The sequence below is a fragment of the Centruroides vittatus genome, unplaced genomic scaffold (assembly GCF_030686945.1).
Source record: "Centruroides vittatus isolate TY-2023 unplaced genomic scaffold, ASM3068694v2 scaffold_2569, whole genome shotgun sequence".
Lineage (NCBI taxonomy): Eukaryota > Metazoa > Arthropoda > Arachnida > Scorpiones > Buthidae > Centruroides > Centruroides vittatus.
Genome location: NW_027122690.1, coordinates 1,698,709 through 1,724,382, shown reverse-complemented (window position 1 = coordinate 1,724,382; position 25,674 = coordinate 1,698,709). Strand labels below are relative to the sequence as shown.

General features: G+C 30.9%; 1 protein-coding gene across 4 annotated transcripts in view; it reads right to left on the bottom strand.

Moving 5' to 3' along the window:
* Positions 1-9,256: 9,256 nt before the first annotated feature.
* not (non-stop) overlaps positions 9,257-25,674 on the bottom strand; it is a 70,293-nt gene continuing 53,875 nt past the window's right edge. For 3 of the 4 annotated variants that reach the window (XM_067285471.1, XM_067285468.1, XM_067285469.1), the window contains 5 exons: positions 25,408-25,471; positions 24,621-24,747; positions 20,990-21,153; positions 12,255-12,404; positions 9,257-10,523 (listed from right to left, as the gene is read on the bottom strand). In XM_067285471.1, the coding sequence (XP_067141572.1) occupies positions 10,481-10,523; positions 12,255-12,404; positions 20,990-21,153; positions 24,621-24,747; positions 25,408-25,471 (548 nt within the window). In that variant the 3' untranslated portion in view covers positions 9,257-10,480. Of the gene's footprint in view, positions 10,524-12,254; positions 12,405-17,924; positions 17,998-20,989; positions 21,154-24,620; positions 24,748-25,407; positions 25,472-25,674 lie in introns of those variants that run through there. The other variant, XM_067285470.1, reaches the window with a different exon arrangement.

Below are 25,674 nucleotides of genomic sequence, written 5' to 3'. Positions count from 1 at the left end.
CCGAGATATTTTGTTGGATCGATAAAGAACTGATGTACAAAATAGTATTCTTTATCGAGAGATCTTAATCGAAGAGTAAGCCTATTTCGAGTAAGATTCGGTTGTTTTGTTCTTTGAATTAAATAACATATGATTACTGTATCTGTGTAGAATTTGTGTTATATTTATTATTCTTTCCTCTTTATTCTGATGTTCATTATCTCGGTTAACCACGTCGAACTTTCCGCCATTAAAATACCACGTGATTGTATTTTCTCACGTGACTGTCAGACGAATTGTTATTGGCTGATAGAAATGCGTCTTGGCGGCAGCCGCCGCGAAAGATAGAATTCGACCAACCTTCGCGGCACGAGAAAAGCGGCATGAAGTAGACCTCTGCGGCGAGAAAAAGTGACGTCATTCTGTCGCTTTTCCTTGCCGCGCCGCATGCGTGCATCCGGCTTTAACTGCTTGGCCGATCGCCGACCAACTGTGTTGAAGGACGCTCCCTAGTGCGCATTACAGGCATTCCGTGACAATAAATTCCTATTACAAATATACTGAATTATTTATATTGTTATTGGCTATTGGCTAAATGAATAACAACAATTTATACTGTTAATGTAAATAATAATTTATATTGTTAATTTAAATGTACGAAATACGACACGTTAGGGTGCCTCTAGTGGCCGTTTCCGGCATAACGTTACACGGACGGACGGACACGCGTTCAATAGGCTATATATCGATATATAGATATGCTTTAAATCAGTGGTTTCCAACCTTTTTGTACTGTACCTGCGCCCCCCTTAAAAAAATTGTTGCGCCCCCTTAATTTTTCTAACAATCTAATTTCATAAATACTCAAAGCACGCTCGGCTCCAAACGCGAAAGCGAGATGTTCTCGTTCCAGCAAGAGTATGGATGGATGTTTTAGCATTTGTACCCGAAAAATTCGCGGCGAGGATTGTGGATTACGTATACCTATTTTGCTGATTCAATTTTTTGACACCTATTCGACTTTTTTGGTTTGTATTCGAAAATGATATTTTGGAAACAGCTGCATGCCCCTTGCAACAGTCTCGCGCCCCCTAGGGCGCGCCCCACAGGTTGGAAACCACTGCTTTAAATGCTACCACTCCTGGTGTGCACACTGACGCCTATCTACTGGCCGCCGGCCTCCATCACTCCTAGTCAACACGTGGCGGCGCTGGAGCGCTACATTAGCCTCACTGGTTGTTTCGCTTAGCAACTGGCAACGTTGGTCGGAGAAAGAGCCGCAAAGGCTATAATCTCCATATTAAACTGTGAAAGAAGAAGAAATGCTACCACTCGCATGTGATTCATATTGATCAACGCGAGTGGTCATGTGCGGACAGGCTAAAGAATGGTAGAGAGTATGCCGTACGAGTTGAAGTTTGTTCGGCGACTTTATCTCATAAACTCATAAGTTGTAAGGCTGCTTGAGATGAGGTGAGATTGGAGTTTGTCCGAAGAGCCGCAAACGTCTATGCAAAGAGCCACATGTCGCACTTTTCGACCCCTGGTCTAGGTCAAAGGTCACGATTATTTTAAGGTTTAAATTATAAGCTTTTTCTAATGGGAAACCATACTTTTTATTGCTGGAATGGGCAGAGAGGTAAAAGTTACATTTTTTTATGATCTTACCACTTTGACCTTTAAAAGCATTCACTACTTTTAGCACTATCCAGAAGTAACAATGTGGAAGTAGTATTAGGTGTTTATATAACTGCTAACGTTTTCAACCCCGTCGGGGTTTTCTTCAGGCACAGCACAAAAATAGTTTCAAATGCCAGTGAATGGAACGAAGAAACCGAAGCGAATTCTATTCCAATTTTTGAATCTTGAAATTGGAAGATAAGATGGAACATTACGCTCGAGCTGGGATGTTACCTACGCATGCGTACTATTACGTTCGCCGATCATTGAATGTAAAACGGATTAATATAATATTAAGTTATTTGTGGGTGCGCATTTCCCTCATAGCAATATTTCCAGGCTTGCGAGATGTTGATTGCATCCATGTAGTTGATGCATGTCAACTACAAGGATGCAATCAACATCTCGCAAGCCTGGAAATATTGCTATGAGGGAAATGCGCACCCACAAATAACTTAATATTATATTAATCCGTTTTACATTCAATGATCGGCGAACGTAATAGTACGCATGCGTAGGTAACATCCCAGCTCGAGCGTAATGTTCCATCTTATCTTCCAATTTCAAGATTCAAAAATTGGAATAGAATTCGCTTCGGTTTCTTCGTTCCATTCACTGGCATTTGAAACTATTTTTGTGCTGTGCCTGAAGAAGACCCCGACGACGGGGTTGAAAACGTTAGCAGTTATATAAACACCTAATGCTGGATTGTGAAGGTTTTACGTGGAAGAAAGAATTATAATTCATCCAGTTTACAGTAAGAAGTATAGTTGTGGAAGTAGTAGTTTTCTGCTTCCTTTGAGGTGCTTATTTTCAGTGAGTCCCTTTGCCTCTCACTATCATGGTGCTTGTTTTTCGTGAGTTACCTTACTTCTTGCCATTGCTTGAGATGTTGGTTTTGGGAAAAATTTTATAACAAATGTTCAAAATAATGTCCTTCCATTTTGATGCATTTGTTGAGCCACACTTAAATTATCACGCTTGAGATGACCTTCAGAGGTCAAATATGGGTACTCAAGGTCATGGCTGATTGTGAAATTTTCCACTCTTTCCATGTAAATGTAGCTTTTACCTCCCTGCCCATTCCAGCAATAATAAGTATTCGAAACCCTACAATAATAAGTATTAGAAAAAGCTTATAATTTAAACCTTAAAATAATTGTGACCTTTGACCTAGACCATAAGGTCAAAGGTATATCTGGTTGTGAAATTTCCCGCTCTTTCCATGCCGGGGTCAAAAATATGGGGTGTACTATAGATTACCATCTATGGAATTTCAGGACTTTGTGTATATATTTGAACTCAGGGGACCAAGAAGAGTTCAACGGTACCCTACTTTTGGGCCGGAGGCAAAAAGTAAGAAAGTTATCATACTTTTTTCGGCAATCGTGCGATGATCGGGAGTCACGTTGCTCTCTCCGCTAAACCTATTGCGTGTTTAACAGGCAGTCTGGCAAGTCTGCCATATATACCTTCAACAGAGGTAGATGTTGATCCACGAGCACACTGATCGTCTACAGTTCGAGTTAAATCTTTTTTGTACACCCTCGCACTCGTCGATGGCTCCTCAGTCTTGCTATCGCTCACGGTCGGCTAGTACTATGAGCTGACCACGCTATCGCAATCGGGAGTCGCGATGCTTGAACAAAAAAAAAAAAAAAAAAAAAAAAGGAAGTGGCGTTTGACTGTTCGTGCTCCCGACTGCCGGACTCCCCTGGGAGGGGAGCCGCTGGAGTGTTTAACATCACTAGTTATTGATTAACGGTAGTTCTTGAACAAAAAAAAAAAAAGAAGTGGCGTTCAACTCAGTGGCGTAGCGTAGCAGGGGCGGCAAAATTTCACAATAAATAATAATATCTTGTAAAAATACCTAAATAAGGGGGCGGCGAAATTTTCCTCCATCCCGGGCGGCTGACACCCACGCTACGCCACTGGTTCCACTGTTTGTGCAATTTCTTGCCTTTCAAAGTGCTTTTTTAAAATTTGTTTGCAGACTTTACCACTAGATGGCAGCACTAGCAACTACGGTGCCATCTGCATGAAAGCATTAAAAAAGTATGATAACTTTCTTATTTTTCGTCTCCGGTCCAAAATTAGGTATTGTTGAACTCGTCTCGGTCCCCTCAGTTCAGATATATACTCAATGTCCTGAAATTCCATAGATAGTAATCTATAGTATCCCCAAAATGTGTTCCCATAAAAAAACAGACTTGACCCTCAAATGACCTTGAAGGTCAAGGTCACCAATTGATTGGGCCTTCGAAACCCTACAATTTTCTAGATACCTTTTTCTCAAAATAATGAGATCCAAGTAAGTTATTTCATTGTCTCAAGATAAAAAAACACCTTGTATATAAAAATACATAAAATGTTAATATATGTTACAGTCAAAACCCATTTTTAGTTAGAACACGTTTTAAACTAGTTGAAACTAGGTTATACTAGACGTCTTTGTTAAAACCCGTTTTGTCTAGTTAAAAGTAGTTTTAACTCAAATTCATTTTTGACTAGCAGTAAATTCTAGTTTTAACTAGACAAAACCCATTCTGTCTAGTTAATTTACTGCTCTACATGTTTTGATTTTAGATAAAACTAGTTTTAACTTTTAACATTAGTTAAAACTAATTTTAGCTACATAAATATGTTTGGGGAAATAATAAAGTTATGTGTAGTTGATTCGGGGAAGATGCCTAACATTTCGCTTATGAAGGAAATTATAGCGATAATTTGGGTTTTGGAGGCCTCTAACGAAAATATCATATTCTTGAGCATGTTTTCAAATAAAACTTTGGAGTATATGAAAAATAATTGCATATTGTGTTTGCAATGATGACTTTTTTACTGTCTGGCATTTTAGGCATCTCACCCTAAGTATCCGGGTGAGATGCCAAATGCCATTAGGGTAAGATATTCGAAAATTAATTTTATGCAATTATATCTGTTATCTTAACCAAATTTAATTTATTGCGTAAGTATAACAGCGCAGTATAAGTATTGTTAAGTTTCTGCCCATGTCTAACGTGCTCTATAGCTAGCTGAAAGCTTTTTTCAGTCCAAAACCTTTTTGAAAAGTCCTTATATAATTTCTATGCATATCCTGCAATAAAACAAGAAAACAAAAATTTATTAGAAATAGGCATATTGGAATTCAATTAACAAAAATAGGCATGTTACCCCAAGAAAAATGTGGCATCTTTTCCATTTGTCAGGGTAAGATGCCTGTGAGTCACGTGTTCTAGCATGTCCAATCGGGATCGGCGTAGCTCACAATGGAAACTTTAGAACCTTAACTACATCACACATTAGTTGTTTTTTGCAATTTTTAATAAATTCTATTCTATTATATTATATTATAATACAAACATATGACAATATCTGATGTCACTGTTTGAAAATATCAAAAAGTAGGCATCTTCCCCCGCTTACCATCTTACCCCGAATCACTCTATATGTTGCAGTCAAAACCAGTTTATAGTTAGGATGCGTTTTAACTAGTTGAAACTAATTTATACTGGATGCCTTTGTTAAAACTCGTTTTGTCTAGTTAAAACTAGAATTTACTGCTAGTCAAAATGAATTTGAGTTAAAACTAGTTTCAACTAGTTAAAACGCGTTCTAACTAAAAACGGGTTTTGACTGTAACATATACATATTAATAAAAATGCTTTAATATATAAGCCAACTCCCCTCCTGAAAAAAATGAGTTCACACAGCATAGTCGGTGTGAACTCATTTTTTTCAGGATGGCTTATCAGTCGTCTAAACGAGTGTGAGACAGCAAAAGTATGTCAACTTATCCACTGGTGACAAGTTAAACGGTGTCGAGTAAACCAGTTTTTTTTAACATTAATGTCTATGTAAGTCGGCTGGGACCACAGAAAACTGACTACTTAACTGACGGTGTAGAGTTATACCTATGACGACTTATGTGACTCGACTGTATATATGTGTATATATATATATTGGAGCAGCGGAGCACTACAAATTTCCGTTGCTCCATGCTCCTGCTCCGCTCCGCTCCAAACCCTGCTAAGCACGCATTATTTTTTTGGTTGAGAATTTATACACGAATTTGAATATTTTATTTTCTGCATCCCCTTTTCCTTTTATTTCGAGTTCATTTCAATAAATATAACAAATACTATATAGAATTAAAGTTAATTTTGTAGTAGTGAGCCTTTTCTTGTTTCCACCTGCCTAAAACAGAAAATCTTATGCTAAAAATTTCAGCATTTTGTGCAAACTCTATAATAGGGAATGTTCATTCTCTAAAAACAAATCTTTTCTAGAAACGAAAAAATATTGATATATATGAATACTAGCTGTTACCCGCAACTTCGCCTGCATGGATTTTTCCAGCAAACACCATTTATAATCAGTATTTCAACAACCATAGTAATTTTTATGTAACACCTACCGCTGAGAACAATAAGAATTGCTGAGAATCAAACAAACTGTTTTCAATTTGACCAATTTTCTGGAACGTTTACAATCCTATAATCGAACCAATATGCAATAACAAATTCGAATTAAAACGGTTTGAACATCTGGTTAAAAAATCAAAATATACAGTATAAAAAATATTTATAACAATGTCTGAAATGTTATCAATTTAATGCACCTAAGTACTCAATAAAGACTAAACGTAGTTGAAAATAAAAAAATCGCATCTAAAATAGTACAGTAGAAGCCGTTCTTCGGGTTAAGCCTTAATGCTCTCCTTCTCCTCCTGGGGGGTATTTCCAAAAATCCCTTCTTAGTTTGCGTTTTCATGACGTACCCTAACACTACCAAATTTCACTCTAGGTTCAGCGGTTTGCTCTGGGCGATGATGAATCGCCCAGAGCAAACCGCGTCAGTCAGTCAGTCAGTCAGGACAAGTAATTTTATATATTTAGATAATATTCAGACAGTGAGTGAACAAACAATACATGTATGTCATTCTAAATTACATATAAATTAATAATTTAGAATGAATATTTACAATTTAAAAATATCTGGATTCATTAGAAAACAGTGAATACATTACATTTTCCTATAGCATCATTTAAATAATGTGTTAATACACAGTACCTTGCCAAATTACTAGACCCATTGACTAAAATCATACTTTTTGTACTATTGTTTAAGGAATGAGTATTATTCTTATTCTCTATATATCCAAAACACTTTCACTAAGTTTTTTATATGGCAACAAGGAAATGTAAAAAAGTTAACTTTCTACTACAAAAAGGGAAGTGATAGAGGTTCTTAGTAAGGTATGGCAGCATACCCCATCCATGAGAACAAAAATATAAAACATGTATAAAGAGTATTCCTTGTGATATAGAAGCACTGCTGGCTGTTAAAGATGATCATTCAAAACACTAATTCTTTTAAGTTCTATTATAGTCAAATTTTTATAGACAAAAACTTATTTTATTTCGTAAGACATAAAAAAACATTAGTATTTTAATAATCCTATCAACTATTGCATTTTTATTGAATTATTACATCAAAACCTAACAAATCACTAATTTTTTGCATGGATCTAATAATTTGGTAAGGTAAAAATGTTCTTTTCCATGAAATACAGTATCATCTTAAACTTCCAAGTAAAATTTTTTGTATACTTTTAAGAAGACGTCAATATTAAAAACTATTTTTACTAATTATTAAAATTATTCAAGAATTACTGAATGTTTTGTACAACTTATAAACATTGAAACAATTCATCATATAAAATCGTAGTTATCTGCCATTCCTTAACTACTTTTTGAATAATCAAAAGTTAAACTGTTACATCAATCATAATAATATAAATTGTTACCATAGTCATTGTTGCTTTAATTCTTGACAAAGCTTGTTTATGTTCTAAAAAGAAAAGAATTTTGATTAATATTGGTTTTCATTTCACAATTTCATTTCAACTCTTGGCACTAACAGGGGTGGGTTCTCTCATATCAGTCTTATATTTTAATAAAATATACATCATATGATAGGAAAAAATAAGACGACTATTTTTTCTTTAATCTTTCAGGTCAGATGTTCGTGAGGGTTCCAAAATGTTCTAATATAATTCGTATAGAAATATAGCACTGATGGTGCAGCATTGTGGCTGGACTAGGCATTTACATAAAACCAATTATGTGCTCCTATTTTTAAACACATGTTAATATATACATGGCAGAAGTCAGGTTATGTGGAAGTTTTCTAATGTTATCAAACATAAATTTTATATTACCCGAAACAAAGTTTTCATTAGAAGATTGTGATAGAAATGCTTTCATTTCATGTGCTCATTTATAGAATTGTATAATACTCCTAAACATTGTATTTTTCCTTTGCATTTACATTAAACCATAAAAAGTAAAAAACCTCAAACAGAATCAATCTCTTGATATTCCTAGTTTGTCCACAATGCTACCATTGTGACACCAGTGCTTTATTTCTATATGAATTACATTAGAACTTTTTAGAACCCTCATGAACAACTGATCTGACAGAGTAATGAAAAAATATGGGTAATCTTTTTTTTTCCCCTCTATCAAATGATATATATTTTTTATTAAAATGAAAGACTGACATGAAAAAACCCTCTCTCATGTGAAAGACTTTTTTCCAGGTCCATTATCAGTATCAAAACAGAGATGGCTGGTAGCCAAGGATAGGGTCTGACATACTGGACAGATCCCAGAGGTTTCTTACTTAGTTTGGACTGGAGTTCTCTGGAATGGCAAACTGATGTTTTTATTGTCTCAACCATTCAATTTGTGGTTAGAAGAAGACTGTAATGAAGAATTACAGATGATGAAATTACCAAGATGTCCCACAAAATATCATAATAATGCAAAAAACATTCAAGACAAATTTTAGTATTGGACATAAATGCATAAATAAAGATATTTGATCAAATAAAATTGTGTAAAATATTTCTATAGTGATATTAATATAATATTTGTAAATTTAAAAATTGCAATATATGGAAGGATATTAATACAAAACTATGATAAACTACCAAACTGACAAATGAAGCATGTCAGTCTGAATGAATTGTAATTTTATGGATGTCACAAGCTCATTCTTTACATATGTGTTTTCTTCTTGGTAATGTATGTGTGATTTAATCGAGATGATTTTCTACAACTCAATTTTATCATATATTATATTTATATGTTAATATAAAATCAGATTAAATTGCTACTATGAGAATTTTTCCTTTTTTCACATCATTCAGTCTGTAAAAGAAACCAACTTAAGTATCTTGAATTAATTATGATTCCTTAAGGTCCCTTATCCTACAAGAGATCAGTCTGTAAAGTGCCTTAAGGATTCTGATCCCTTATATTTACGGTAAATTTATTCATATTTTACAATCGTTATGAAAGAACTTAATGTATAAAAGATGAACCCAATATTTTGTAAGGTAAATTTTAAAAATTACGATTTTTCCTTGTACTTGTAAACATGTTTTAAAAATATAATGAATTAATTTAAGATAAACTTTAAATTTCTATTTGCATTTTTGTTTTTAGTAGAAAAATTAATTATTTGCATTATTTGCAGTTATGAATATATTGTGAATAAAATAAAAATGAAATGAGCTATACAAAAGAAATAAGTCTAAAATAACATTTAATTCATTTTTCTTGGACTGATCAAAAACTAAAAAAACAATTTGTAAAAATATAAAATTGAAAATAAAGCTTAAAAATACAAAATTTAGTACTGCAACTTTTAGTTGAATATAAAACACAACCCATTAATTATGAGACCTAGAGCACTTACAATATTTTTCTTCTCTCTCTCTCTTTTTTTTTTATATATGTACAGTTGGCCATAAAATAAATTCCATTAGTAGTTTTCTAATTGTCAAATTTGATGTAACAATACAGAATTTTTATACAATTGTCTCTATTTGCATTTAAACAAGTTTAAAGTCCACTTGGAAACTATTCTGAAAATAAAAACTGACGTGGATCTTTCCGAAATACATAATTTTAGTCATTTAATACATTTGTGAATATATGTTTTCTGAGCATTTTGATAGATTTGACTCACAAAGAAAAATGAAGAATTTTATCACATGAGACATTTTACAAAATTAAACTTGTACTGTATTTAGGAAGGACTGCTTGACATTTTAAATAATGACATTAGACAACATTATAAACATCCAGTAGAAATACTTCATGCTAATCACAGAATATAAATATCTACATTATTTATGAATACATTAATGCAAAGAAACGTTACCATGTAAATTTACATTTACAAGGTCATGACACATTTGGACAGGTTGCGCACATTAAATACTGTCTTGGGTTACATTAGAGCCAGTCACCTTGCACTTTTTCTTGTTTAGAATCCAACCGTAGTTATCGAAATATCTTCACTTTCTGATTTCTTTGGTTTGGTATCCAATTACAATCTACTATGTAAGAATACTTTGCTTCAATTTAACTTAGATTTTCTTAAATGCATATCCCATTAAAACTGTCTAATGACAAATTTGATTATTATTGTTGATTTACCAGATCTATTTGTCAATTAAGCAAAGCAGTAATTATGTGATGCTAGAATTATTCTTTCATAAATCAATATTTTCACATCATAATTATTATTATTCCTCCTCATATTTTAACCAATGTCTAGATGTGTCCAAATACAAATTTCACTACACATTTCATCTTACTAGTCTTTGCACCAAAACTTTGAGCAAATATACCCAGGAAAATATCTGAAAATATTGTGACCCCCTTTTGTTTCTTGCATTACATCTTGAACCAGCACATTCAATTTATTAAATTCAGGTTATTTCAGAACTAGTTAGTAGCTTCTGTCATTCATACTCCAAGATTTGTTTGTGATAAAACAAGAGGTAACTAAAAAAAAATCATCATCATTAACATATATACAAAATAATTTCATTTCAATTAATTAAAAAATCATTAATATATAAAATTTTCTGATAAGATTAAACACTTTATCCTACTAAAAAATGTATATATATTTATTTATTTTAAAATAGGCAACACTTTTATTCTGAATTGCAGGAAATTGTTTTTAAAACAGGTCTTTTTCAGCAACCATATACTTGATTCAAATTGTTAAAATACTTTATGAAAAATCCTCTACAAATTATGATAATCTAAACAATTCTGCAAACTTATTTCATAATTACAAAATTCTTTGAAGTAAATATTTAGATTACGGTAGAACCCCTCTAATCCGTCACCTTTGGGACTGGGGGTATGGTCGGAACGCAAAAAAGGTCGGATTATCAGAAAAAAGTAAAATAAACAATCTTTCAACCCAAGAATGACTGTATTGTTCTCTACAGTAAAAACATTGCAATGAATCACACAAAAGCTGTTATTATTAATGAAAAAGAGCAATACTGTATGTATTTACTACACACTGTACACCGTAACAAACACAGAAGAACGCGACGGGTGGCGAGTCACCGACGAGTCGGGACAAGTTTCTCGACTCTGACCACGGTCAGATTAACCGGAGCGACAGACTAGCCAAGGGCGGACTAGAGGGGTTGTACTGTACAGGAAAAAACTCATTTTATGTGAAAGAGGTTTTGATGAATGAGTAACAGTTTTTTTTTAATCAAAAGTTATTTAATAGAAAATCTTACATGAATAAGTAATAAAATAATTATAATGAAAAATATTACCTAAAGAAAATGATTATGGTAGTGCATCAAATGACCTCTGAAAATGAAAAACTTATTTGATAGTTTATTAATAGGAGAAAATTTACTTTACTAAAATATTTTTAAAAACAGTTTTGACAAACATTTATTTTTGATGATAAAAGAATAATTTTATCATGCTGGAATTTTTATATTATGATTATATAAAATATGGAACTTTACATCAAAAAAATATTTTTAAGTCTGATCAGATTAAACATTCTTTTTTTTTTTTTTTGGAGGAAATAAAAAGTGTCCTGATTGCATGTTTCACCACTTCTTTATCACACAGTCATAATGAAAAATCAATTTTTGTTCTCCATCTGTTCAACCTTTCAACTGATGATCTATAAAAAAGCAGAAGCAAAATGGGACAAACTAGAGATCTAGTTCCAGGGTCTAAAAATAGTTCTAAAACAGTGACAAAGAGCTAATGATAGTCACATACCCTCATTTTATCAAAAGCAAGAAGAAAGAAAATTGGATACAATGAGATTCTAAATGAGATCCATTAATAATATATCTTATTTATTTTTTTTTTAGATATTTGTTATATTTTAACTCTACATCATTATTTTTAGACAGATTATGAGGATTAGTTAAAATATTATATAATTTTATAGCATAAGAGAGACCATATTTACGATATAATGCACAATGAAGAGTTGTATATACATAATGAATTGATTTAAAGACTGTTCTTTATTCAGATTATATTAATGGTAGTCTGAAGATGAAATAAATGTCTCAAAAAACATTAATAAATCTACAGACTATTTAAAACTTTAATGTTTAATTGATCTTGTTGATTATGATAGTCTTATTACTTATAAAACATAGAAGTCAGCAAAATATATATAAAATTAATATATGTGATTATAAAAGAAAGAACAGACTACAAATTATTTACCCTTCACTATCTAGAACGTCTTGAACACTAGCCCGAGTTATTAAGTGGTCATCACATTTGAACCATTGATCCCTATGTTGTCGAATGTAAGCAGTATAATGCCCTGTTTCTATGGTACCACTATGATTAACAACTGCAAATAGGCAATACCTGTCAAAATTGATACGTTGAAAATTAATGACAACATTAAACAGTTTTTAAATAAATATAAATTCATTAACATAACATTAATTTTATATATAATTTAATTACAAAATTTGATATACTATTGCTATCAATAAAAATTTATACAAATGCAATTATATTGAAACTTTCGGTTCTTTTCTGTTAACGGGACACCAGTTGTAACTTTAATCCAATACGCAATACCATCATCCGCTAACTATCATGCTTAACTATTTAGCCCAAACAACTGTGCCAAGTTTTAAGTAGCCTACTTGACTGTTCATGAAGTACTCAATGTTATATGTTTTAGGGGCATGCCCTCACCCGAGTGCTGAGGTGCAAGTGATAGCGAACATTGAAGTGCATGCCTACATGCAAAGCATATAGAATTGACATTATAATGATACATGTTAAAACTGACCTTTAAAGGTGAATATCTCACGAAAGGTCAACAATTCTGGGATGGTGTGAAACCTCTCATTCAGAGCTTGAATCTTACCTGTTGCTGTACATATCGGCTAGCATCCCATTAACAGAAAAGTACCAAAATTTCTCCACTAGTAAGAAATTTTATAATTAAAAAATGATTATATTTTTAAAACATTCTGATTGATGAAAAATGTCGTAATGAAGAGCATTACACACTGGGTTAAATAAATATTTCTTTATATGTAAATAAGGTTTGTTAAAACTTATAGAAAAAACATTACTTATAACTCAATGCAATACTTCTGAGTTATAGAATATAATAATATGAATGTGATTCAACTTTTTGCAAATATATTATAAGATAACAAATAAAGAAAAAAAATAAATTTTGCAAATATTTTAACTTTACAAATTGCATTTAAGATGTTAAAAAAAATATAATTCTAAAAAAATTAAAAAGTAGTAAAATTTTTAATCAGAGTAAAAGTAAAATATATTTAAAAATAAATTCATATATACTTGATTTATAGTTAATGACAAATTATTTAGTATTTAATTACTTACATAGTCATATTATAGCTTTAAATGTATTTTATTAATTTCATTTCATAATCTCACTGCATTAAATTGGAAATTATTAAATCTTCCAGTCAAAACCTAATAACCGGTGCAAACGAATTATATTTTCATGGCGGACGTTTTTGGACACTTCACTGTGATCTTCCTCAAGCCTTCCTGTCTTAAACGATTTTCGAACAATCGAACTCTTATTACCTTATTACTATAACAATCTACTTATTACGGAAGGTCACAGTGAAGTGTCCGAAAACGTTCGCCATGAAAATATAATTCGTTTGCACCGGTTATTAGGTTTTGACTGGAAGATTTACTTGTAGTCTGGTGTTTTTTGAGGAGTTATTGGAAATTATTATTTATGATATTGGAAATATCATAAATATTTTCCAATTTAATCTAATTTCAACACACAAAAATATGACAAGAGAAATGATTTTCTATACATAATCTATATTCATTGAAAAAAAATTATACATCTAGATAGAATTGTCTGATTACTGATTAAAAATCTTGGCATCTAACTTTCTCAGAAAGGCATGTAAATTATTACAATTGTGGTTCTATTACATACCAAGTAATCACTACTCCAGTACACTATAAAAACACTAACAGGATTATTGTGTTCAGAATTTTCAATGTACTTGCTGTTTAGAGGTCTTTGAATGCTAGACATGCTTGTATGATGCAGTCAAACATGTTATGCACAGCTGACAAAGTTTTAGAAAGATTATTTCATCAAGCTGATGGAAGTAGATTATCATTTTGCCAAATTTCTCACCATCTGACCATTCTAGCCTGATTGTAAGTAGGTATTAGAGACATCGAATACAACATGGCATTCATGCATAGTGGTCAAGCTCCAGATACTCCAAACAGATCACCAGGAGAGATCACCATCTGGTCATGTCTCATAAGACAAGCACAAACGGTTGCAATGGAATCTTTGTTTACCATACAGGACAGATGGAAGCCTTACTACAGAACACTACTTTTATTTTCCCATTTGCAAATAACTTGCAGAGGCCAATTTGCATACAAGACAATCACTATATAGTTTGCCATTAGAACCTCAATGTTATTGGTTTTATTTAAAGTGATACCATAACAGAGAAGCATGGACTGGCAACATATTACCTTTAGTGATAAATTCTGGTTCTGTTTGGAAATGAAGAACCACCATTTTAGAGTATGTATGACCACTGGTAAGTACTTCAATGCCACCTTTGGGGTCATTCAAATATGACCTCCATACTAGGGAAGAGAATATGTAATTTATGATATTGTGACAAAGAGTGAAAATGTTAGTAGAATGATGATATCCTAACATTCATAAAAATTTTCTTATCTGGAATAATTTTAATATCAAAATCATTTGCAGAAGTTTTTTTGATCAATGATCACATAGCAAGTTCTTGCTTATTTAAATAACTGAACTTTAGTAGCAGCACTGTATGAAACAATCTATTGTAAGTACTCTAATAGAACTTTCATATTAAAAGGATAATGGCAACAATTTAACCTTTACAGGTACAGATAAAGATATTACTGAAATATATACTTGTGCATAACATAACTTTAGTCTATGAGTTACTTAGTACAGTGTCAAATCAGTAAATTTCATTTTTTTTTTCTTATTGGCTTATTATTAAAATTAGCATTGCTTTGGCAGGAAATATGAATAACTTAATGTACTGTAGATCTGTTTTATAGAAATGCTTGATTTTAATATTGAGATGGAATATCAAGTATAACACCAACATGGGGTGTCTAAAAATTGGTGAGAATGTGTGACAGGGAGGAGATAGGTAGTCAAAAAACTTAAAATTGGTGACATCATATCTGAATACCTTTTACTGTTGAGTAACAATACCAGCTGGTCTGGAGAGCCATCTTGCATAGCAATCTATCAATCCTAATAATGCAAAAAAATAATGATTGACAACACAGAAATATGTTCAGGAATTCCTGCACCTTTGTTATCTAACATGCATTACTTTTCATGACAGGACTGCAAACAGCTATTTTCCAACAAGATAATGCTCAGCTATACACAGCTAGAACTTCCCAGGAATATCTTCTTCACAAATAAACACTCACTAAACCCGATAACATTAAGCCAATACATCACCAACTGCCATAAATAATCGGGCTAACTTTTGGATATATACGATTAAACGTTATAAATAAATTTGGCACTTGAGGTAGGCGTTAGGCACCATCTCTTATTAAAATTAATAATTATAATAATTTAGATTAAACTGGAAGAAAAGAATCGGCCCGAAGCGGGAGTTGCTGGTTTGAGTCCCACTTCGGGCCGATTCTTTCAGTATTTCATACTATAAACTGTTTTACAGATATTTCACACAAATAGAAAAATATTTTACTTTCTTATTATAATGATGTTTCTTTACTTTAATGTTATTCCCTCTGTTAATGTTATATACTTTATTAATTTGCATACCTTCTGATATGTTAATCAAATTTTCATTTTTATAATGCTTTTTAATTTGGATATGTTCTTTAAATTTACATTTATATGTTTAAATGTAAGTAATTATGTTTATTATAGTGTTATTGAACAAAATTAAATATAAGTATTATTTTTACATAGTTATATATATTTAATGAGTTTTTGAAGTATATGATCAGGAAGTATATGAATTTTAAAAATTGTATGCAAATATTATTTTTAATAAGTACTGATTCCATTATTGTTTTAAAATATGAATAATATATGATATATAATATAGTGACTTCTTATGTAGAAATATCACTGACGAGGCAACGAGAGTATGCATTGTTCTGAAATGCATATGTAACAGTAAATTAAAATACAGTAATACCCCAAACTTATGCGATAGGTGGGACCGAGCGATAACCACATAAGTCAAATTCGCGTAAATCAGGGTATAGTTTCACATATAAATACATACAAATTATTTTTAACTGGGGCCGGAGACTAACGAAAACAATAATTTAGAAAAAAATGTTTAATAAAATCTTAGATAATACATATGTATAACAAATTATATTATTAAAATGGTAAACCGAAGTTATTTTGATGATGTAGAAGGCTTCATAAAATCTAACAAATTTGTCTGACGGCTCAAAGATTTTTTTTTTCTCATGCAAAATTTCCTTGTAGCATGCTAATAATTTTTTTATTTCTTGTTTTGTAGAAGAAATGCACTCTTTGTTGGAGTCTATTTTCTAAAATTTGTAACCACTTTTCAATTGAACTCAGGCCCTTTGTCAAGTTGTCACAGCTTCAAGAACTTTTTCTTTACCTTTTATAATTGTTCTGACCGTCGATTCTGGTAGATCAAACTTCTTTGCCAATTCACAAATTTTCATTTTTGTATCGAAGTCTTTAATAATGTTAACTTTACATTCCAAAGATAAAGTTTTTCTTTTCTTGTTTGATGCAGAAGAATCAGTTCTACTTCGTTTGGATGACATAGTAGAGTCTCTCAAGTCTCTGTAGATATAACAAACACAGAAATAAATAGCACAAAATGAATTGTAGCTATACATTGATTCCGAACAATAGTGTGGGGAGAGTGAGTAAACAAGTGTGTGGCGCTCAAACAAAAGACGAATTGACAAATTTAAAAAATTGACTTAACTCCGGGTTCGCGTAAGTCGAGGTATTACTGTATAATAAGTCATTGTCAAGTGAAACATTTGGATATTAGAAGTACTGTTTTGAAATTCTCAAACTTACCTGAAAGTTTATAGAGTAGAGAAGAGCAATATATTGAATTTACTATTTTTGAAACATACTAATATTAACTTTTACTGACTTTACAGACCAGTTTCCATCCCTGTCATTATGTTTGCACTAATAAAGTTTCATTTGAATTCAATGTCTCCTTCTTGGTATATAAAACTTAATGTATGGCAACAATAATTTTCTCTAACTATTCATTTTTCACTTTTCAAGAGCATACTGACAAATATGTTTAAAACTTTTGATAAATCTAGCATTTTGTAAAATTCAAAAAACTGAATTCATCTAATCACTATAAATCAGATAGAATAAACATAAAATATTTATAAAATGTCTGTTTCATAAAATTATTCAAATATAATATATTGTTTGTGACAGTGATGATTAGAGATAAATAAAATGTAGAAAGTGAACAGAGTATTGAAATGTGTTACAGAATAACAGAATTATTAAAACAAAAATATAATAAATAAATAAATAAATAAATAAAACTTTATTAACCTTGAAATATGCACTACTGAACTTTAAAGTTAAATACTTAAATTTTTATCAAAACACTACAAATACACAATTTCGATTATTATAATATAAAATACATATATGTTTTTTTAATAACTAGAAACAAAATGTAAATAAATCTAAAATTTTACAATATTGATAATTTAAATAATTATCAATTTTATCATTTTTAATATTATCTTTTAACATTAAATTAATTTAACTTTTAATTACAGAAAACAGAAGTGATTAATAATTAAGATAAATCTTACATTCAAGTGATTTGCATTGGTAATGTCAGCAGCAAATGCAGAATTTGTAACAATATCATCAGAATGAACTTGACTTCAAAGATTCAGTATATATAATAAGACAAATATTTTGAAAACTCAAAATAAAATTTATGAAATTTCAATATTTTCTTAAGATGCATAAGCTGGTTTATATAAAGATTTGTCTGCTAGAAAAATATGTAAAAAGTTAGATTATTTGAAAATTTAAACTTTTTGCCGTATTTCCTTGATAGAATGAGGATTTTTAAAAGTTGTTTCATAACATTATCTAAAAAAATTCAATTTCTTTTTAATTTCTAAGATGTAATATTTTTAAAACTCATTTTGACTTGTCTGAAATAAATATGCATCTTATATTCACTGTCAAAAACAACAATCAGCAATCATTGGGAGTAGATCACATGGTGCATAACAAACACAAATAATAAACATTTTTGGCCATCTGCTCAAAATTCATATCAATTCAAATGCGTTTTGCAAGTAACAAGTATTTAAATTAAACTCCTTTTTTTAACATTTAAGATATCTTTGAAATGACATTATGTTGCAGCATTAAAAGAAAAATTAGTGTGTATATAGGTTTTATTTTTATTTGCTTTCATTGTATTTGGGAGGTGATCATCATTCATAAGGTGTTAAAGAATGTAAAAGTGAATGTAAACTATGTAAATATATGAAATAAGTAATCTAACTTGTTATTATAAAAAGTAATTATTTAAAAATTTCCTCTCCACAAAAATATTTTAAAACTTGATTTCAGAATTTTGGTTTATATTAGAATACATGCAACTTACAAGGGAGATTAGGCAACTGAAAAATCAGAAAAATCTGAAACATTCTATGCAAATAGAGTAGTTCATTCCCAATTAGGGATTGCAATTGCTGGATCCCTCATCCAGCAATCCAGCTGGATCCAGTGCATTCTTCGGCCTGCTGGATCACAAATACTCAATTAACTTTCTAAATAATAGCGTAAAAGTCTACGTTGTCGGCATTGCTGCTTTACTGCGTGCGCTATCGTTTGGTGGCAAGAGTGATGTTGCAGTTCAGTGCAGCATGTGCTACACCCCTTCTCTACACCGTACTGCCCGCCCTTTTACCTCTGCTGATCTAATTGCCAGTTGACTTTCTGCTCTTGCTAAATAAAGTGTCTTCGTGCTAAATAAAATAAGTAACTCCTCTACTAGTCCTGGTGCATAATTCTAATTTATGGTCGGTTGTGATGTCAACGAATCATGTGACGGAACGATTTATGATTATTTGATGACCCTGAAACCAACTAGCATAGGCGCAGAAAAGGCCTTTTCCGCAGCGGGATATATATGCAATTCATTAAGAAGTAGGTTGGGAGACAACACCATCAATACCATTTGTTTCTTGAGATCCTACTTCCAGAAAAGTCAAAAAAAAATAACAGAAATGATTGATTTAATTTTATTTAATCCTTTAAAATATTTTATTCAAGACAAGACCAATGTTTTATAACTTCTACTCTAATTCTATTAAATAAGAGTTTTTAGCTTTTATTCTATAAGTGGTTAGTGGGCTAGGCTAGGCAATTTTATTGTGAAAATTTGTGAGAAACTCAGACTACCTAGTTAGTTAAATTGTTAATTAAATTAATGAGTATCAGTATCTTAGATATACGATGATATGAATGTATGTGATTCATGATTGTGATAATAGTAACTAACCACTAGACTACTACTCACTACTTACTCACTACTTTACTAACACTAAGAATTAAATTACTTATAAATAACTACAGACTGACATGTAGAGCCTATATAAGAAAACTGGTAAGACTGATAGCCACTTAGTCACTGATTATCTGCCCTTACATTACTATAATATATTAATACAAATTAATTAGTAGAATTACCTTTGCTATTATTTAACTTGAAGATTACATTATAATTATAATCTAACAAAACATTTAAAGTTAATTATCTCTATCTCAAGTGTTAAACCAAACCAAAGTTAAGTTTACTACCTAAATGTTAAGAAGTTTTACTGATTTATAGTGACCAGTCTAAATAAAAGTTTTTTAAGTATTTTAAAAAAATGTTTTATTTCTTTAAAAAAAACCATAAATTGCTGGATAGATAGATAGATAGATAACACTTTATTGCACCAAAAATACATCTGCGCTGGATCTTGCTGGAATGATGTTGGTCCAGCAAAAATCCAGCTGGATTGAAAACACTGTTGGATTGCAATCCCTATTCATAACACAATTATTTTTCATTCATTCCATATCATAGTTTGAGAGGAATAAAATAACTCCTTAAACAAATTGATTTGTTTTTGCAGAATAACTACCAATTAGTGAGATATTAATATATATATATCACACACACACATATATATACATACATACACATATATGAAAATTTCACCTCTTTTGTGTTGCTCACCACCAACTCCCAAAACAGAATTTTTGTACTTATGTGTAAGTTAATTTATGTGATTTATATGCACTTTGTATTGTAAAAATATGTATACTTAGTAAATACTTCTCTATAACCTCTTTTCACACAGTAAAATACACACATTACTTGAATGTTATTTTATGAGACTAATTTGTCAACTGCACAATAAATAAGATATTGTATAAAATTCTATTTAAAGGATTTGTGGTGGGAACAGCTCAAAAAAACATGAATTTTTTGATATTTACCTATACACAGCTTTGTAGACAAAAAAAAAAGTGCAACTTTTGTCTAAACCTTTTTTTTTTATATCTTTCACAATCAATAGTTATTAAGAAAAACTTTTTCAAGGGATGATTTTATCCCCTCAAACCATAATATAGCATAATAGTTTTGTGTTATGGATGAACCACTCTACTTGCACACAAAGTTTCAGATTATTCTGAATGTCCAAGTTGCCTAACCTCTCCTGTTCATATCAAAGAAATACTTATTAAAAATTATGCAAGCATATTTCATTATTGGATGAAAATATAAATACATGCATTTGTTAATAAATTAAAAGTAATTATTAGTAAATTACAATAAATATAACAAATAAAATACACCTACTTGTTATCATTATTACTTATATTACTGTTAAATCCCTTATCTGCACTGCCAGAACTATTTGTTTTGCTACGATAAGATGACATAAAAGGAGTCATGTCTAGGCACTGGGGAAAGGAAATAAAGCTTGAAATCTTTTTGTGGAAACGACTGGAGTGTTCAAATCGCTGAAAAAATAAAATGTAAGTATTTTTTAGAAATAATAATCCAGTGAGTGTATTTTTCTTTAAAACAAAAATTATTAATTACAGTTTCAGTTTGTTATACAGATTTCCCAACAAATTTAAACAACATTAATTTAAAACTATACATTAAAACAAAAATGAACAGAACATATATAGTAAAGTACTTTCAAAAAAATTCAATATGAAACATTGCTATAATAACAAAGAAATAACAGATGGTTATGATTAGTATTGCATGTTATATAAAGACATTATTTATAAAAATTGAAAAGGTCAAAGGTTGTTACTGGCATAAACAATAGGAATAAATAAAATAAATTATTTCTATTTTCAGTTATGATTAAATATGCAGTATTAACAGTGTAACGTAATGATAAAATCTACTTAAATTAATTAATTTAAGCTTACACAATCATATTAAACAAATTACTTCCTAAACTGATAAATTTTTAAAATCTTTCAAACTGAACTTGGAGGATGTGGTTTCCAAAACATGAACATCACAACATGCATGTTACAGAATACATTGATACACTAAAACAAAAAGTTGCAGCCAAAGCAGGTAGACTCAAGCAATACAAAACAATGTTTGCTACATAAACAACAAAATAAATTATTTAAAACAATGAAAAACTCTTACACAGACAAATTAGTACCAAAACAACCACTGATACACAGAACACAGTGGCACACCAAATGAAGAACAACTCACAACCTGTTGGTCTTCTCTTTGAACCAGTGCTGTCATACACAATTCTGATGCAGGCTGAATCAAGGATGAAAACAAAAATCTTGTACAACATACCAACTATGCCCTGTGCTGAAATAAACATACATGACATCCGATACACTGTTAACAGAACACACAACTGGAAGACACCTGGTGTAGAGACAACATTCACAATTTTTGGCACAAAAAGTTTACATCATTGCTCCAGGAACTAGCTGAACATCTAACATACATCATCATCAATCCACAAGACATGCCAAAATTTCTTACTCAGGGCATCACCTACATGAAACCTAAAAACAATACCACAGACCCCACACAACAAAAACCGATTACATGTCTTCCAACAGTCTACAAATTATTGACATCTGTATTACAAACAAAATATACATACAATATACAAAAAAACATACAAAATATCCATATGTTTTATTTAAATAAATAAATAATTATTTTATTTATTTATTTAAATTTAAGAAATTAAAATTACTTCTGGGCAATTCTTGAACTCTGGTAAACAGTCAGATTAAAAGGACAACAATTTTTTGTTTATTAGTCCACAAACCCCTTTTAGGTGGTTACATAAACAATGAATTACGCCAACTAATACTGCTGAATTGATCTAAAATATACAAACATGTCAAAGAACACAAAATTCTAACAGAACAACAATAAGGTTGCCATAGAAATCACAGGGGATGCAAAGAACAGTTACTCATAGGTTTGGTCATTTGACAGCAAGCACACAAACAACACAGAAACACACACATGGCATATATAGACTACAGAAAAGGATTCGACAGCATTCCATACAGTTGGCTGCTACATATTCTATACATGTACAAAATACACCCATCACTCATTACATTCTTTCAAAACACTATGCAGCGCTGGAGAACAACACTACATCTCAGGGTTCATAACACTTCCATACAAACAAATCAAATATTCATTAGGCGAGGAATATTTCAAGGAGATTCCTTGAGTCCTCTCTGGTACTGCTTAGCCCTGAACCCTTTATCCAATATGTTAAACAACACACAATATGGTTACAATATCAGACATGAAAAAAGAACACAGTTTACATTGTTACATCTCATGTACATGAATGACATAAAACTTTATACATCCACACAGAAACAATTTCATTAACTCCTACAAATCACACATTCATATACCAAGGACATACAAATGGAGTTTGGCCTAGACAAATGCAAAACACTTCACATAGAAAAAGGAGTCCCGAAAAAAGGTTTTGCACTTTGAAATGGAGATGATATTGAATCCATGGAGAATGAGTTCTACAAGTATTTAGGATTTCAACAGGCCAAACTAACAGAACAGAAACAAATAAAGCAAAGATTAATTAAAGAATACCAAAGTAGGTTAAATGCTATTCTCACACAGTTAAAGCAATAAACACATATGTTGTCCCAGTATTCACATTCTTTTGGAGTTACACATTGGACCCACATAGATCTTGAATGCCTCCAAATGAAAACAAGAACAACACTTACTAAGCATAAACATTACCCTAAATATGCCATAGAAAGATTAACTCTTCCACATAAAGATGGCGGACATGGCCTGATCGACATATTAAACCTTCACTACAAACACAGACACTGCAAAAGTTTTTCTACAAAAATAAGAAACATCACAGTTACATAAAGCAAAAACTCTAGCAGACTCAAATAACACCATTAAACTTACACTCACATCATATTGACATTACAACATATAAAAAGCGTAGACACCATTAAGCAATTGTGGGCTCAAAAAGCATTCCATGGCAAGCATCCATATGACCTAGCAAAGGATTTTGTTGACAAGACTGCATCAAACAGCTGGTTAACTCAGGGATGTGTCTTTGGGGAGATGGAAGGATCAAGTCTGAATACTAAAAACTACAGAAAACACATACTCAAAGATACAACACTCACAAATGACACATGCAGAAAATGTCACGTCATGCCAGAAACTATACAACACATCACTTCTGGTTGCAAGCTCTTGGCACAGAGATTATTTACATAGACATAATCAAGTAGCAAATATAATCCATCAAGAGTTTGCAAAGAAACACAAACTAGTAGACATCCATGAACCGTACTACAAATACATTCCACAGACAGTATTGGAAAACAACATGCACAAAATGTACTATGACAGAGCCATAATCACAGATAAAACAATTTATGACAACAGACCAGACATCACACTCATTGACAAACACAATAAAATCACATACATTATAGGCATATTCATTCCAAACACTCACAATGTACAAAACATGTACACTAAAAAAATCAGCAAGTACATAGAACTCAGGAAATAAGGCATCTGTGGAAGATGAATAAGGTTCTTATTGTACCTGTTGTCCTCTCCTCTACAAGTGTCATACTAGACACACTACACAAAAGCATGGGAACATTACAATTGAATAGAAAAACTAACTGTACATCACATTAAGAAAGCCACTATATTGAATACATGTCATATTGTTAGGAAATTTCTGAATACAGACACACACACGACACACTTATTTAATTTTTGTCTTGTTTTGGTTGCTATGCCTTGACTCTGGCCTGGCATAGTATATAGCAACTGGTGTCAACCAAGTATAACTCACGAAATCTAACATAATAATAAATTAAACTACAACTGTAACTACTATTACTACTACAAAAATTAAAAAAACTAAATAGCATATAGTTACTTTGAGATGAAAACTAGCAACAACAGGGAGCTTTTTCATTGTAAGTTGCTTTGTTGATTCCTGATAACTTTGACAGCTACTGCATTTTATTTTAGCAGAACTTCCTAAATGTTCTGGTCTTGTAAACCTAAAAAAATTATGTAAATAAAGAAAATTTTTCTTTCAGTTTACTAATTCACTTATTAAAATAATTTGAACTACTATATATATATAGAGGTACAGTACAATAGGTATAAATATAGAGTACAGTACAATAGGTATAAAATATATATTACATATACAGAGAGAATATGGAGATCAGTGCAAAGTGAAACATATTTTCATTATTAATTCTTTGTAAACAATATTAGATTAAATGATGAACAAATAATTTTAAAATTTTAATAAAAATAAATAATAGTATTTTATTTTTAATAACTAATTAATAGTATAATTACTTATTTAGTATTATTTATTTAATATATATATATATATATATATATATATGATATCATAGTGTTCGGTAAGATATTGAGAATTGAACTTTGACATGTAGTAGTACATAAAATATTCTATTTTTTCAGATTTTCTGATAACATACTTAATGTGCATTTTAAACTGTATCATTTTGAAAAAAATCCACTTCTAATTCTCAAACATTTTATGTCAGTGAGTATATCAGTCAAGCCGATTTAGGTATACTATATGATAAGTAAAACAATTTATAAGACGTTTCTAATCCTTTTATATATAGATTACATAAAAATAATCTGTCTTAAAAAAATTAAAACATATTTTTTATTATTACCTTTCTAGACAATCTATTAATGATGATGGCTCAGCATCTTCTTGTCCATCTCCAATTCCACATTCTGATAATAAAATAAATTATAAGGAAAGTTTTTGATTGAAAATACAATATTTTTATGAATTATTATAAAACATTATTTATTAAAATATTGTTTCATCAGTAAAATATAAAGGGAAGGTCTAGTGACTATGGTATGTTTGTTCAATATACAACCTCTGCCCTGACTGGGTTAATATTTTATATATATAAAATGAATATAGATAT